Source organism: Oryctolagus cuniculus, chromosome 9 (assembly GCF_964237555.1).
Source record: "Oryctolagus cuniculus chromosome 9, mOryCun1.1, whole genome shotgun sequence".
Taxonomy (NCBI): Eukaryota; Metazoa; Chordata; class Mammalia; order Lagomorpha; family Leporidae; genus Oryctolagus; species Oryctolagus cuniculus.
In genome coordinates, this window is record NC_091440.1 from 118371746 (window position 1) to 118386137 (window position 14392).

At 39.4% G+C, this 14392-nt stretch overlaps 2 protein-coding genes across 4 annotated transcripts in view; one reads left to right on the forward strand and one right to left on the reverse strand.

Annotated features, from left to right (window-relative positions):
- PDE3A (phosphodiesterase 3A) overlaps positions 1-14392 on the forward strand; it is a 335640-nt gene that overhangs the window by 287054 nt on the left and 34194 nt on the right. For all 3 annotated transcript variants that reach the window (XM_008259572.4, XM_051850837.2, XM_070049451.1), the window contains exons 8-10: positions 1370-1524; positions 4695-4832; positions 9617-9728. In XM_008259572.4, coding sequence (XP_008257794.2) covers positions 1370-1524; positions 4695-4832; positions 9617-9728 — 405 coding nt within the window. The remainder of the gene's footprint in view (positions 1-1369; positions 1525-4694; positions 4833-9616; positions 9729-14392) is intronic.
- Positions 1936-3726, reverse strand: LOC100357065 (ADP-ribosylation factor 1). The gene has a single exon (XM_051850852.2). It carries the CDS (start codon positions 3626-3628, stop codon positions 3083-3085), a length of 546 nt encoding a protein of 181 aa, XP_051706812.2. The 5' UTR covers positions 3629-3726; the 3' UTR covers positions 1936-3082.

A 14392-nucleotide genomic window follows, 5' to 3' on the forward strand; every position in this document is an offset into this window, starting at 1 on the left:
TTTTATCACCAACAACATAGCAAAAAATCATTTATTTTTTTTGTGTTAGGGCATACAACAACCACTCTCTGAACAGTCTTGGAACAGAACAAAGTTAGTGGAAATGTATTATCTTACTTCAAAACTTAAGTTACAGTAATCAAGCTGGTGTGATACTGACTCAAAAAAAGCAGATGGATCCAGTGGCAATCAAGCATCTGCTTAGACCTACACATACACAGTCATTGGACTTTCAGCAGAAGTCCACAACCGTCCAGTGGGTCTTGCCAGTGCGTTGAAGAAAAATGAACTTCACCCTGTGTCTCAGTCATGCAAAAACATTGTCATGAGATGGAACTAAATGTAAGCACTATACTGATAAAGCTTCTAGAAGAAAACAGAAAATATCTTTGTGACTTTGGAGAACACATTGATTTTGTAAGTCATGGAACACAATAATAATAGTTTTTTTTTTTTTTTTTAAAGGCTTCATCAAAATAGAGTTAAGAAGCTAGAGTCAGATTTCTTGAGTTCCAGTTCTCACGGCAGATTACCTGGCTGTTTACACTGGGCAATGTACTAATCCCTTCTATGCCTCAGCTTGACGTCTGTTAAGTGAAGATGATAGTGCAATAATAATTAATAGTAATAATAATCCTGCTTCACAGGATTGTAGAGAGGATTAAATGTGAACATACAAATAAAATGCCTTAAGTAGTACCCGCATCATAGCAAGTACTCAGTACACCTCCTGAAGGTACTTTGTTCAGCTCTGAGAAATTTCTTGATGTCTTTGTCCCAGGAGCAAGTGTACTCCAGACAGTTGGAGTTTTCTGATTGGCCCTCACTTAGCACAGTTTTCTGCCAACTGAAATGTGATAGAGTGAAGAGAACAGGCAAGGAAGGAAGCCACAGACCCCTAAGGAGCAAGACTGGGTACATAGGATCCCACATGCTCCTTAGCATGGGCCATCTCTCTGAATGCCACAGATCACTTTTTTCCTAGCTGTGTCAACGCAATTTCTCCCAATCTATGTGCCCATCCAAAGCTGGCATTTTCTGAATGGTTTGGGGCAGGGATAACAGGAAAAGATACATAAAGTCATATTTTTTTCAGAGTATGAACTGCTGATCTAAACATTATTACTGAGAAATTGTTGAATGTCCCAGAAATCACAGATCATAACTCTCACCTATTTTTTTGGGTGAGGAAAAACTGCACTTTTTTCTTCTTACAGCCCGATGTTCTTGGTGTGTAAGCTCAGGAAAGAGATATTGCCTAAATACTGTATTTACCACGTAGTGGTAAATTTTAGGACAGTTTGTATAAATGAGAATCCTTTCCAAACTGTTGCAGGTCTCATGATAAGCTGGTCTCTTTCAATTGCAGATGATACTGCTCAGGTTACCTCTGACTATGAAACCAATAACAACAGTGACAGCAGCGACATAGTACAGAATGAAGACGAGGCCGAGTGCTCCAGACAGCCTCTGAGGAAAGTGTCGGGCTGCAGCACCTACACTGCTGACACCATGCTGTTCCTGGTAGGCCCCCGTCACTTAACTCGTGTGTGTATTGAGAGACGGGCTCCTACTATCAAGGCTGGCTTGGAAGTGGATCCCTGAGTCATTAAATTTACAGGCATATCTCACTTGGATCACACATGAGTTGGGGCACTGCCCCATCAATACAGTTTTCCTTCCTGATCTTGTAATGGTCCTGTTATGTGGTGATTGACGGCAAATTGACTACACATATGTCTTAACAAATGACTTTTCATTTCTTACAAATATCTGTACATATTTCTTAACCCCCACAAAAGGGAGGAATATGCATAAGAAAAATGAATTATGTCATGCAGCAAAACAGTATTTGATAATAATAGAAAAATTGCAAAAAGAATGGTGGGGGAAGTTGTAGTTTTAGGACGTCTGCTGGTTTTTCTTAGTATCTTCTTTTTTTTTTTTAATAGTTAAGAGATTTTATTTCTAATAGCTATAATTACAGTGCTTGTCGAAATGAAAACTGAAAACAAGTATACAAAACAGTTGATCACTAATCGTGTATTGAAAGCAGTAAGAGGTTCCACGACACCAAATAAAACAGTTCTGAGGTTTTCCCCAAGATAAATTTAACAGCTCCAGCTTCTTCAGTGTTTATCAAAATACAAAAGAAAACAAGTAGAGGTCTTTTTCGATGGCAAATCGGACCCTTGCAGGCTGAGGGAGAGAAAGCTACTTCACACATGGAGGTGGGGGTGCTTCCGGGGGCTGTGGCTGTAGAACGGGCCAACCCTCTCAGCTTGCACGCGCTCCTGCTGGTGAGACCCCACACATCCCGCCAACGTGTCTGAGCAAGTGCGTGAGCGAGTGGGTGCCAGGAACGACAGGCTCCTACTCTGGCCGCGTGCTTCACCAAGGGGGGCCTGAGGGAAAAGTTAGACGCCCTGGCCTCCCAGCCCCCTCCCCCAGGTGACCATGTGAGCAGGAGCACAAGCACAACGCTATGGAATGCAGGGTGACCCAGAGACAGCCATGCAGAGTGCATCATGGGGTGGTTTTGTCCCCAAAGGGGAGCAGACGATCCAATGGACCAGCACTCGGGCTGTTACTGCAAACCCCACACTAGGCAGTCTCCCTGCTGTAAGTTCAAGTGTTCTCATCTTGTATTTTAAACTGTTTTTAAAAATGCACTGAGTTCGGATTAAAACCAACCACTAAATGGATCTCAGCAGATCTAACACCCAGAGGTACATCTAGCTCTTAACACAGCCACGGACTCCTGGAGGGCAGGTGTCAATGTGCCCAAATCCCTTCTCAGTACTAAACAGTGAGTTGATTTTTTTTTTACAATAAAAAAAAAAAAAAAGCTGAGTAATATTGCATAGGAGTACCACAAACTGCCTCAGTGGAAACAGAAACTATTTACATTAAATAAGAACCTGGCTGCAGGCTGCGTCTGCACAGGGACAGCAGGGTGCGATGCACACTGTGACCCCCCATGGAGACAGCTTCTGGCACTCAGGACCACAGAGTCGCACGTTTGCCACATGAGAGGAAAGCAGAGGGTGGAGAGGAGGAGGTGGGGAAGGGGGATTCTCATTCACTTCTGGTTCCGGAGCTGATTGGACAGCCAGTCCAGTCCTTCATAGAGCCCGTCCCCGTTGGTGGCACAGGTGGCCTGAATGTACCAGTTCCTGTGGCGTAGGGAGTGCAGCCCCAACTTGTCTGTGATTTCAGCTGCGTTCATTGCATTTGGGAGGTCCTGCTTGTTGGCAAACACCAGGAGGACTGCGTCTCGCAGCTCATCCTCAGCCAGCATCCTCATGAGCTCCTCCCGGGCCTCATTCACTCGCTCTCTGTCATTGCTATCCACCACAAAGATCAAGCCTTGGGTGTTCTGGAAGTAGTGGCGCCACAGTGGCCGAATCTTGTCCTGGCCACCCACGTCCCACACGGTGAAGCTGATGTTCTTGTATTCAACAGTCTCCACGTTGAAACCTATGGTGGGGATGGTGGGCACCATCTCACCGAGCTTCAGCTTGTGCAGAATCCTCGTCTTCCCTGCAGCATCCAGGCCCACCATCAGAATGCGCATTTCCTTTTTGCCAAAAAGGCCTTTGAAGAGGTTTGCAAAGATATTCCCCATGGTCGTGCACACGTGGAAGCTACAACAGCCAGAGACCTCGGCGGCGGCTGCTCGGAGCCAGGCGTTGGTTGCCCTCCCACAAGATGGCGGCTCTGACCAGTATCTTCTTAATTTAGAAAATGAGCCCGTATTTTTTTCCTGGTTATATTCAACCAGGTTTCTTTGACACTTAACTGCCTATTAAAATACCCTTTAAAGATGACTTATTTTATGTGTTTAAAGAAAAAAGAAACATAAGTTTGAATCACTTTAATTAGAAGGAAGGAGTGGATGGTAGAAAATAGTTATAATGTGATTATCTGTTGCTGCTATTACCCTTGTTCTTTTAATTTATTTACCTTTTGTATTTTTAAATGAGATTATCAAGTAAAAGAATTTATTTGCTTACTTATCCTTGTTATGTTTTATCATTGTTTTTGCTGTTGTTGTGAATGGACTCTTAAGAATATCCTCCTATGGGACCAGTTGTAAAGTGTCTTTATATTGGTGTGTGTTTCTCAGGAAACAGCAGATCACAAAACAACTGTCAGTTATTCCTGAAAACTGTGACAGTTATCATTTTTCAGCATAAAATCATGATGCTGATTTCGTAGTATTCATATAAACTTGATTAGTTAGAGTAAGGTGGTGCTGTTCCCCTTCCCACCAACGAAGTCTTTTGAGAGTCCCAATATAAGGCAGAGATCCTATCCCAGAAAATTCTACATAAACATAAAAAGATATAAATGTATGTAGTTTCCAGTATGCTTTACTCCTTGGACCTTGGTTTAAGATCCTTGTAATAGACTCAGAAGCAGTTATGCTAAGAAGAAGTATCTGTGCTTTTGCTGGAGTGTATAAGAACCTAGGATAGTTGGTCAGTTAATAATGCAACATAGTCTGAAGCTGTGTTCGATGTTTTCCTTGTTACTTTGGGTCAGTGTCTGGTTTTTCATCTTTTTTCATTAGAAAAAAGACTAGTTCATCTGAAATTTTTCAGTCATTTATTTCATGTAACCATAGTTGTTAAGTTAAACTTAGCAAATATGAATTTCTTGGAAGAAAAATATTTTAATTTTCATTGCAGGACAAACCAATCCTTGCTCCTGAACCTCTTGTCATGGATAACCTGGACTCAATTATGGAACAACTAAATACCTGGAACTTTCCAATTTTTGATTTAGTGGAAAACATAGGAAGAAAATGTGGTCGTATTCTTAGTCAGGTAAGAAACACATTCATGGAGCTGCATTGTGGTATAGTGGGTTAGCATCCCATATGGGTACCATTTGGAGACTTGGCTGCTTTACTTCTGATCCTGCTTCCTGTTAATGGCCTGAAAAAGAAGCAAAAGATAACCCAAGTGCTTAGGCCCCTGGACTTATGTGGGAGACCCAAAAGAGGCTCCTGGCTATAGCCAGGCACAATCTTGGACTTTAAGGCCATTTGGGGTGTGAATCAGTAGATGGAAGACCTTGCTATCTCTCTCTCTCTCTCTTTAACTCTACCTTTTAAGTAAATAAAAATAAATCTTTAAAAACAAAGAAGTGCATTCATGCATTTGGTTTTAAAGGTAGGAAACAGAAGTTCTTTGTGTTCTCGAAATCTGTTGCTAGGTGTTGTGTGAAGAAAGTAAATTTTGACACCCAGCATTCTGTAGATTCACAGCTAGCAGGTTAAAAAAAGAAATTTGGACTTCAAGTGAATATAATATCATGTTCTGTAATTAAAATATTATGTATTGTTTTAATAAAGGGGCAGAGATACACAAGCAGGGCAGACAAATGTGTGTAATTTAGATTTAAGCAAAGGAAAAGCTGACACAATCCCCCCCAAAAAGGAAGTGGCTTATCTATAAACTAATATGTTGTCTGCAGTCATTTCCAACGACTTTCTTAAACTTGAATATTGTCATATGCTTAGGCCTTACCAACAATGACATATTGGGGAGAGTGTTTAGCCTAGTGGTGAAGACAGTCAAATAAGAGCACTCTGGTCCAATCTGTGGCTCAAGCCACTGATTCTTCTGCTGTTGTGGGCACAGGGAGGCAGAAAGTGATGGCTCAAGTAATCTGCTGTCCATATGGGAAACATGGAATGAGTTCCCAGCTCTTGGCATCAGCCTGGCCCAACCCCAATCATCGCCAGCATTTGGGAAGAAAATAGAAGACAGGAACTTACTTGAGTGTTCTCTCTTTCTCTTTCTCAGTCTTTCTCTCTCTCCTTCTGTTTCTCTCTGCCTCTCAAATAAATAAATTGAAAAAAAAAATAATAAATAGGGGCCAGCATCGTGGAGCAGCAAGTTAAGCCTCTGCCTGCAATGCTGGCATCCCTTATGGGTGATAGTTCAAGTCTCAGGTGCTCCACTTCCAATCCAGTTCCCTGCTAATGCACCTGGGAAGGCAGCAGAAGATGGCCCAAGAGCTTGGGCCCCTGCCACTCATATGGGACGTTGAGAGTTCCCGGCTCCTGGCTTCAGCTTGGCCCAGCCCTGGCCCTTGCAGCTACTAGGGAAGTGAACTAGCAGATGAAAGATTTTCTCTCTTCCTCTCTCCCTCCTTCCCTTTCTCTCTCCATCCCTCCCTCCTTTCCTCCCTCCCTGTATGTAACTCTGCCTTTCAAATAAATATGCAAATCTTCTAAAATGAATAACATATTGTCCAGAAATATCTTCCCCTTAATACTGTGAGAAGCACATCAAATTGAGTTCTCTTTATTTCAAAGCTGAGTACCTGTATTTATTATGAGAAATATAGAATGAAAACTATTTCTACATAACAAACCTTGGAGTATTGTTTTCTTTAGATCATACTACTTTCAAGGCTTTTCAATTAAAGACATATTTATTTTGCTGAGGGAGAAAGAAAACACAAGGAAATTAAGAATTTGAAGATGTTTGTTTCAAAAGTCAAAACAAAGCAAGATGATGGATTTGCTGTATTATCTAACATCTACCAAAATACACACTCTTAATTAAAGGGGATGAAGCAGTAATATTTACCAGCTTGTTTTAAAATGGTTTAACTGAGTCCTCTAAATAAAAACCAAAGCAGAGGTACAAGAAACTAAGAGACTTGTTCACACAACACTTAGGTAAGATTTCAAGACCCAGTGTAGGCTTGTTGGAAACCCTGACACGGTTCTGCAAAGCGGTTAAAAAGGAGTCCCTGAAATACTGATTCCCGCTTGATGCATCAGAGGTGAATTTTCTCAACAAATATCTGAGTGTGGATCTTCAGGCTGAGGAGCCCAGCCACTGAAGGTGTGGAAGGAGAAGATAGCGGGCTGGCCCTTATTCTGTCATGCAGCTCCACAAACAGAACCAATCTAACCTTCTGGAAAAGAATTAGGACCTTGCCCTAAGGGAATTCCTAATCCATTAGGCAAATAGGCATGTGTCAAAATAATGACAGTTCAACTGGGTGCATACAAAAAAGTTATGTCAAGACTATTGCTTGAATGTAACACGCATGGGATTTATATCTATATGATATGTGTTTGTTGTGAGCACATTGAGGAATGCAAGAGCAGCCCTTGCACTTCAGGAGTTCTGTTCCTCTTCTCTTTCTCCTTAGTACTAAGGGATGCCTTTTATACTCTCTCTGAGTACAGGTTTAGGGACAGCCATTTTATCCACTCAACCTTAGCCTCATACCTTGGAGATCCTCGTGAGAGGTTTTGAATCCCATTTTCTAAAACTCATCACAGACTAGCGCTCTTGGGGTAATCTTCTCTGGAAACAGGCCTGTAGTGGTCCCACAGGTGCAGCACTAGGAAGGAAGTTGTCTTTTTCATCTTTCACTAGTGAATGTGTGGTTCCTTTCTATGGAGAGAAAAAGTTCATTCTGTCCTGTATTTGATATACAAGGCGGCTTCAAAATGTTCATGGAAAAATGAACAACATGAAAAAATTACATGAATTTCAAAATTTTGCATCAGAATAAACTTATATTTTGATTTTGTTTTCCCAAGAACTTTGGGACGTACTCTCCTATATGTCCAGGGCTCTCCAGAACTTTTCTTTAATGCCCGTTTTACAGAAGAACCCAAGGCTTAAAGGAAGATAAGCTGTTCTAAAATGTCGTTATTAGATCCAGATTCAGATGTAGCTATCACCTTATCAGAAGCCTGGGTGTCTTACATTTACTGCTCCTTCATTCCTCAAAGAACATATTCACTTCTTATTTCTTCAGACTCTCCACATGTGAAGCCTGACCAAGCAAAAATGGGGCTGCTACAGCAGTGGCTCTTACAGCACCAGTGACAGCATACAAACTACCACTGTTGGTAGCTGGTTCCCTTTGAGTTCTTTGAGCTCAGGGTGGGGAGGTGAGACCAAATGTGATGTAAGAAATATGGACACCAGTAGACCAGACTGAGAATAACTCACAATTAGACTTCAGCAAAATTCACTGAAATACTTATACTTTTGTTCAAGTTATCCTTCAAAAATAAACAGGCAACACAGTTCCACGTGATGCTTGCTAGTCACTCTGTACTTCAAATTTACAAAACATTCAAGTCTGAAAAAATGCAGCTTCATTTGCCTTGCTAACTAGGACTGTGAGTTTTGCCATTTGATTTGAGTTTACAAGTGTGAAAGTCATGAAAATTTTATTATAGGAAGGGTCTTTTGTCTTCTCTCTCTCTCTCTCTCATTCTCTTTCTCACTCAAGACTTTACAACAGCTGAAAAGAATTAACATGGACATTCCAAGAAATCACCTTTTGGCTGACACTTCGCAGGAAAATTCTCACTTCAAAAGATGTTTAAAGAGATATGCATGCAATGGAAATGACTACTCAGTCTGAATGTACTGCCTGCCTCTTGATAATTATCATGCTTATTTTAACAAATTTAAAAGAACATCCTTCTAATTTTGAATTAGGGCTTACTGTTTGCAGTTACCAATATTTATCCACTTAAACATGCCTTTTGTTTATTTATGGGTTGAATCACATATGTAAAATTATTGGTAGTTAATTTTAACAGCATCTTGATGAAAATTCCCTTGCTTTAAAATCATATCCTAAAATATCTTGTTCCCTTGGTTTCACAGGAAACTTGAGCTATTTGCTCTCCTATCAATATTGGTTTTCATATAGGAATAGTAGGACTTGAACCAGTTAATAGTATAAAATCAGAAACCACCATATGCTTGGCTTAAATTCTGGCTCTAATATATACCAGTTGTGTATATTTAAACTTTCTGGTGCTTCAAATTCCTCTTCTTTTAAATATTCATATTGAAAAATACCCATCTCATAAGTGCTATCCCATATATGAACTACACACATGCACACACGCACACACGAGGAAGCATCTCATTTAATGCTTTGTGTGTGTGTGTTTTCATGTATGCAGTAACTCTCATTTTTGTTATTGTTGAAGTAATATGCCCTGTACTTATGTACTTAAAAACAAGAATTCAAATGTAGCCTAAAGCAATAGTAGGAAAGCCATAGCTAGAAAAAGAAATTGCTTAGAAAATAATATGACGGATCCTATAAACTTTATTTTCTGTTGCATTTTTGAAGAGGAGAGATGGGGATTCATTCTTACACAGATAAAGAGGAGAACTTAATATGTTTGCTAACCACAGTGAAGAAAAGTTCATTGAAGCTGAGGTGAAGATATTATACAATCATCTATTTCACAACTGGCGGCCAGGAGGTTCTTTTCATAAATAAGACAAAGTTATTTCCATGCTCCTGTCTCTCCAGTGGTACCCTACACTCAGAGGAAGAGTCCTTCCATGGTGCATCTGCCTCCAAGACTACCCCCTGACATACCATGCACACCAACCCAATCCCTAACATATTTTACTCCTGTCCTGATTCACAGAGAAGCACACAAATATCTCCCACATGTCCCTGACCTCTTCTCCCCTTTGTCTCCACTGATGGTGAATTAATACAGTTCTTGGGATGCACCCTTTGCCCGTTGTTCCCTTTGGATCTAGCACTCACAGAAGGATCTTTCGTAAGGGTTTGTCTTACTCTTTTACAGGTATCGTACAGACTCTTTGAAGACATGGGCCTCTTTGAAGCTTTTAAAATTCCTGTTAGGGAATTTATGAATTATTTTCATGCTTTGGAGATTGGCTATAGGGATATTCCTTGTAAGTATCAGTAATTTGTGCAAGAATATTTTAAAATCTGTTGAATTTGCAATGGAAATAGGATATTAAGTCATTACTAGACAGCATAGAATTACACATTCTAGATGCTCAGTGTGGCCACACATGATTAGGAGATACCTGTATTAGAACTGTCTCTTATAAGGTGGGTGTGAGACCTCTATAGAGCTCATTTCTTCATTCTTAAAATGGGGGTCATAATATATGCTTTGTGGAATTGTGAGGATCAAGTGAAATAATAATTTTAAAGATGTTATAATACTGCCTGGCATACAGTAAGTCCAAACTAAATGTCTTGTAATTAACTAACTGGTCATTTAATAATCTGCCACTTTAATTGGGTAAATTTAATTTATGTTATCTGTGAAGAGTTAAACTACAAAATACTAAACATTCTCTCAGCCCAAATAAGATAAATCTATTTGGCATGTAGAGGAACGGGAGAGTGGTGGTCTAACTGATAAAATAGAAATGAAGAGACATCTGGAAGTGGTTATGGGAAAATAATTAGAAACATGTTGCTAAAGAGATAAATGTAAAAACCAAAGGAGAGGCCACAGGCCAGCATTCAAGCTTTGAGTATCAGAGGATACATTGATTTTGCCATGGATAATAATGGGAAACTGGAAAATTCTGCAGCATTTCAAGTATCTTCAGATCACATCAGTAGACTTGTCCTATAATGCTCCAACATAATAGGACTGAAGAAAATGTCACATAACTAGTACTCATAGGTCCAACCAGGGAGGTGCATAGAAATCATGTGATAATTCTAGGGCATAACACATGGCCAGAAAAATGATTAACATATGATGTATTAGTTGCAGTGTGTCATAGAAGTATGTTGTCAACATCATGTTTTCGCTTTTAAGTTTTACATTTGCTTTTATACACCTCGGACTTCAGAATCCCAGGTCTGTTTGTATTTACAAAGAGCTGACGTTAAATTTTAAAAATGTGGGCCTAGAAAAAGCTGAAGTAGTTTCAGAAAGAGGCACTTAAGCTTGTGATTAATATTGTTAACATAATGTTTCCCAAAATGTCATTTACTTACTGCATGGGAATAAAAATGCACGGCTGATAAGTGCGGCATAGGAAGAAGAATGAAGAATTGAATCTGCAAATGAGATTTGGGACAGCTGGAGTCGGGGAGAGGGAGGCCGCTTGGGAAAGGTTGGCTGACGAGGCCACAGAAGTTAGAATAGAAGTATGAAAAGTGGATGGTTTCAAAGAATCTCAAGATAAGCCTTGCTTTCTTAATACAAATTTCCCAGGGCTCACTCTGGTTGGATGCCAGCAATTGATATAAAGTGTTAGTGATTTCTCAGAGGTTAAAGAGTTACATAAATAAACTGGTGCAGAAAGGAAGCTGCTGAAAACACTGAAACCGGCCAGGCATAAGACTGAATTTCTGAATTAATGTGATATTTTCAAATATGGACCAAGGATCTTCAAAAATTTCATGGAAAATTATCTTACGAAAAACTATGAACATTTTACACCCAAATTTATCTCTTAATTTTATTTTTCCATGAACTTTTGGGTAATCTTCATATTTTAGTGATATCATCAGCCATAGCTCAATCCAGTGAGTTCAAATTACTACTACCCTCCAAGTCATAATGGGGAACTTTTCTCTGGGGAGTTTATCATTAAATCATAGTAAAAGATGATCAACATTTGAGCATTTTAAAAGGTTTCTGAAGTTATTCATTTTTATATTTCCTTATTACAGTTTTATATGTTACAAGTGAGTAGAGGTTTTTTCATTAGTTCTTCATTCCATTGTAATGAATTTGTTGCAGTCATCCTGGTTGTTCTGTTAGAAGTCCTAGGCACTTTCCATTTATTTACACCTTCTCACAAGAAAATGTTAGCTTCAACATGGTCGCTTTTAAATAATCATACCTCCTATGTGCTGAGGTTATGAATTCAAATGAACATGGTTATTTATTGAAAGATTTGTATATTACTATAATTGACATGTATGAAAAATGTATGATACGTCTACTTATTTTAACACTTATTCCTTAAAGTTATATTTCTAGTGACTCTTTAAAATAAATCCATGATGAATTTGGAAAAGGCTAAGAACCTAAGAAAATGGAGTTAGACTAACATTACCATGACAATTGGCTAAAACATTAGAAATTATGTTTTTGTCTTTGTTCTAAGAACATCTTTAACAATTTTCAAGGAAGAGAAAAAGTAGAAAAATTTATGATCAAGACTCTGAATAAAAGTTGAAGAATATGGATTTAGAAAGAAAGGCAGGCAAAAAGAGAAATTTCACAGAGTAGGATAAGGTAATAAATATAGGCACTTCTCTGATAGAAATGTGATAAAATAGATTTTTCATTATGGGCTAGCACAAGTTAAGATGTGATTAATAATTGCACAAGGAGATAAATGTGGTTTTTAATAGTGTTTAATTTTTAATTTTTTTTATTTTAAAATTTTGTTTGAAAGGAAGACAGAGAGTTTCATCAGCTGTCTCACTCCCCAAGTGCCCACTACAGCTGGGTTAGACTAAAGCCAGGAGCTGTGAGCTCAATCTGGGTCTCACATAGATGGTAGGACCCACAACCTTGAGCCTTCATCTGCCGCCTCCCAGGGTGCATGTTGTCAGAAAGCTCGGGTTGTGAGCAGAGCCAAGAGTCAAAGCCACTTAGATGTGGGATGTGGGCATCCCAGTCAGTGGCTCAACCTCTGTGGCAAACACCTACCCCAAGAGATAAACGCATAATAGTGTTCTAGTCCCTTTCAGTTGGACATTTTGGTTAATAAAGAAGATAATCATCTGGTCATATTCATTCATACATGTCAAGTTTTTTGAGAATGCTTTTTGTAATTTCAAGGACTCCCATTTGTAAAGTAAAAGCCAGCGCTCATCACTGTTCCTGTTTGAGTAATGGGGACAATGCCACAGAAAAGCCTATCATCATGTAGCTGCTTAATGACAGAAATGGGAACATTGCTGGTCAGCCATGTTTAGTCCAGTGAAGCTTTGTCTGATGTGTTCTCCCATTTCAGAACTAGATACTCAGGTGACCCAATACTAGCTAGAGGGACTAGCACTATTATATTAGGTATATCCTAAAAGAAAAAGAACATGTTTAAAGTATTGTTTGCCTTCTTCATTGTTTTCCTCCATCATATTGGGCATAGGAATAGAAGCAGAAATTTAATAAAAAGCTAGAAATTTGAGTCTAAAAAGTCTATAAACTTGATACGCAATTCTAAGCCTCTACAGCAACTCACTTCAGCTCAGTGCTTTGAGGGAGAAGGAGAACGTTGAGAAACTAAGTGCATCCATAGAGAAGAGAGAAGGGGCAGGCACTGGGGAAGAGGCAGGGTGTGTCACATGGGAGTGAGTACATGGGTGTTGTGTGTCATTGAGGGAGGTTGGCTGCGTGGGAGATAGAATAACGATGGATGGTGGTTAGTTCATTGTGCAGAGATAAGAGGGATGATAATAACAGGGATAAAGTACAGATACCTCTGAAATCATTTCTTATTCCTCCTAGTGGCTTCCAATAGCCAAAACAAGAAAAAGAATCCTTGAGACTGTTTACATATAGTATAGAAACCTGCCAGTACCTGACATTGAAGTAGATAGATACTTTCCTGGTTGGCTTGTCCCTGAGCTGGATCACTACACAGCTAATGGCAAAAGCAACAGAGGTATCAACACTTGGCATAATGCTTGCATGTAGCAGACAATATGTAAATATTTGTTTAATAAACATTTTACTGGCTACTGACAAGGCACACTGGTTTTCCATTCTGCCTAGAGGATTGGTAACAACGTACTTCTTCTAGACATGCACACACAGAACTAGACATGCATATTTAAATAAGCAGTTAACTTTGAATAACACTTGTGTTACTTAGTACTTTTGAACTTATATTCAAAAGCAAAAGGAACTTGTCTTACGCATACCATGCCATCTTTACCACATTTTTAAATCAAAATTATACAGGCCTCATTAAATGAGTTGGACACTTCTTTCTGTATTTTCAGCATTAAATTGTTTGGATAGGATTGTTCATTGGAAGTTTGTAAATACTGCCTACAAGGTCTTCTGGAGCTGGCCTTTGGGACTGGGGAGAGGGCAGAGAACAGTACAGCTTAAGAGCTGCAAGTGTACTTGTGATTAATGTTGTCTGTTCCTCACCTCCAACAGGTCTTGCCATCCCTCTGGTATGTCCCCATCCACCCTTGTATTTCTGGGCTCATTCTGACTTGGAGTACTAATGGTAATTACTTGCATATAGTCATCTTGACAGCTTGCCACGGAGGAAAGTTCATTCCCACCCCAAGTGGCACCCTCTCCCCGACCACCACTCTCTTCCTGTACCACATCATTGCTGCCTTCTACCTCCTCAAGGGCTTACTGATTCTTCAGTCCTATTCTTACAACTCCAGCATAATACAATAAAGTCAGGTGATCAGTGCTCATTGAACATCTTGTTCTACAGCAACATCTTATTTTACGTGAATTACACTCATAATTTACATTAATTGTAAGCTTACCCTGTGTATCAGACACTTGAAAATCTATTCACTTCTGTAATTCTGGCAATTGTACTATCAAATTAGCCCTATTACTGTCCGCATATTTTTAAGATAAGGAAAGGAAACT

What these genes read in the sequence shown, in the direction of transcription:
- LOC100357065 (XM_051850852.2), bottom strand. Translation starts at nt 3,628, where the DNA reads ATGGGGAATATCTTTGCAAACCTCTTCAAAGGCCTTTTTGGCAAAAAG.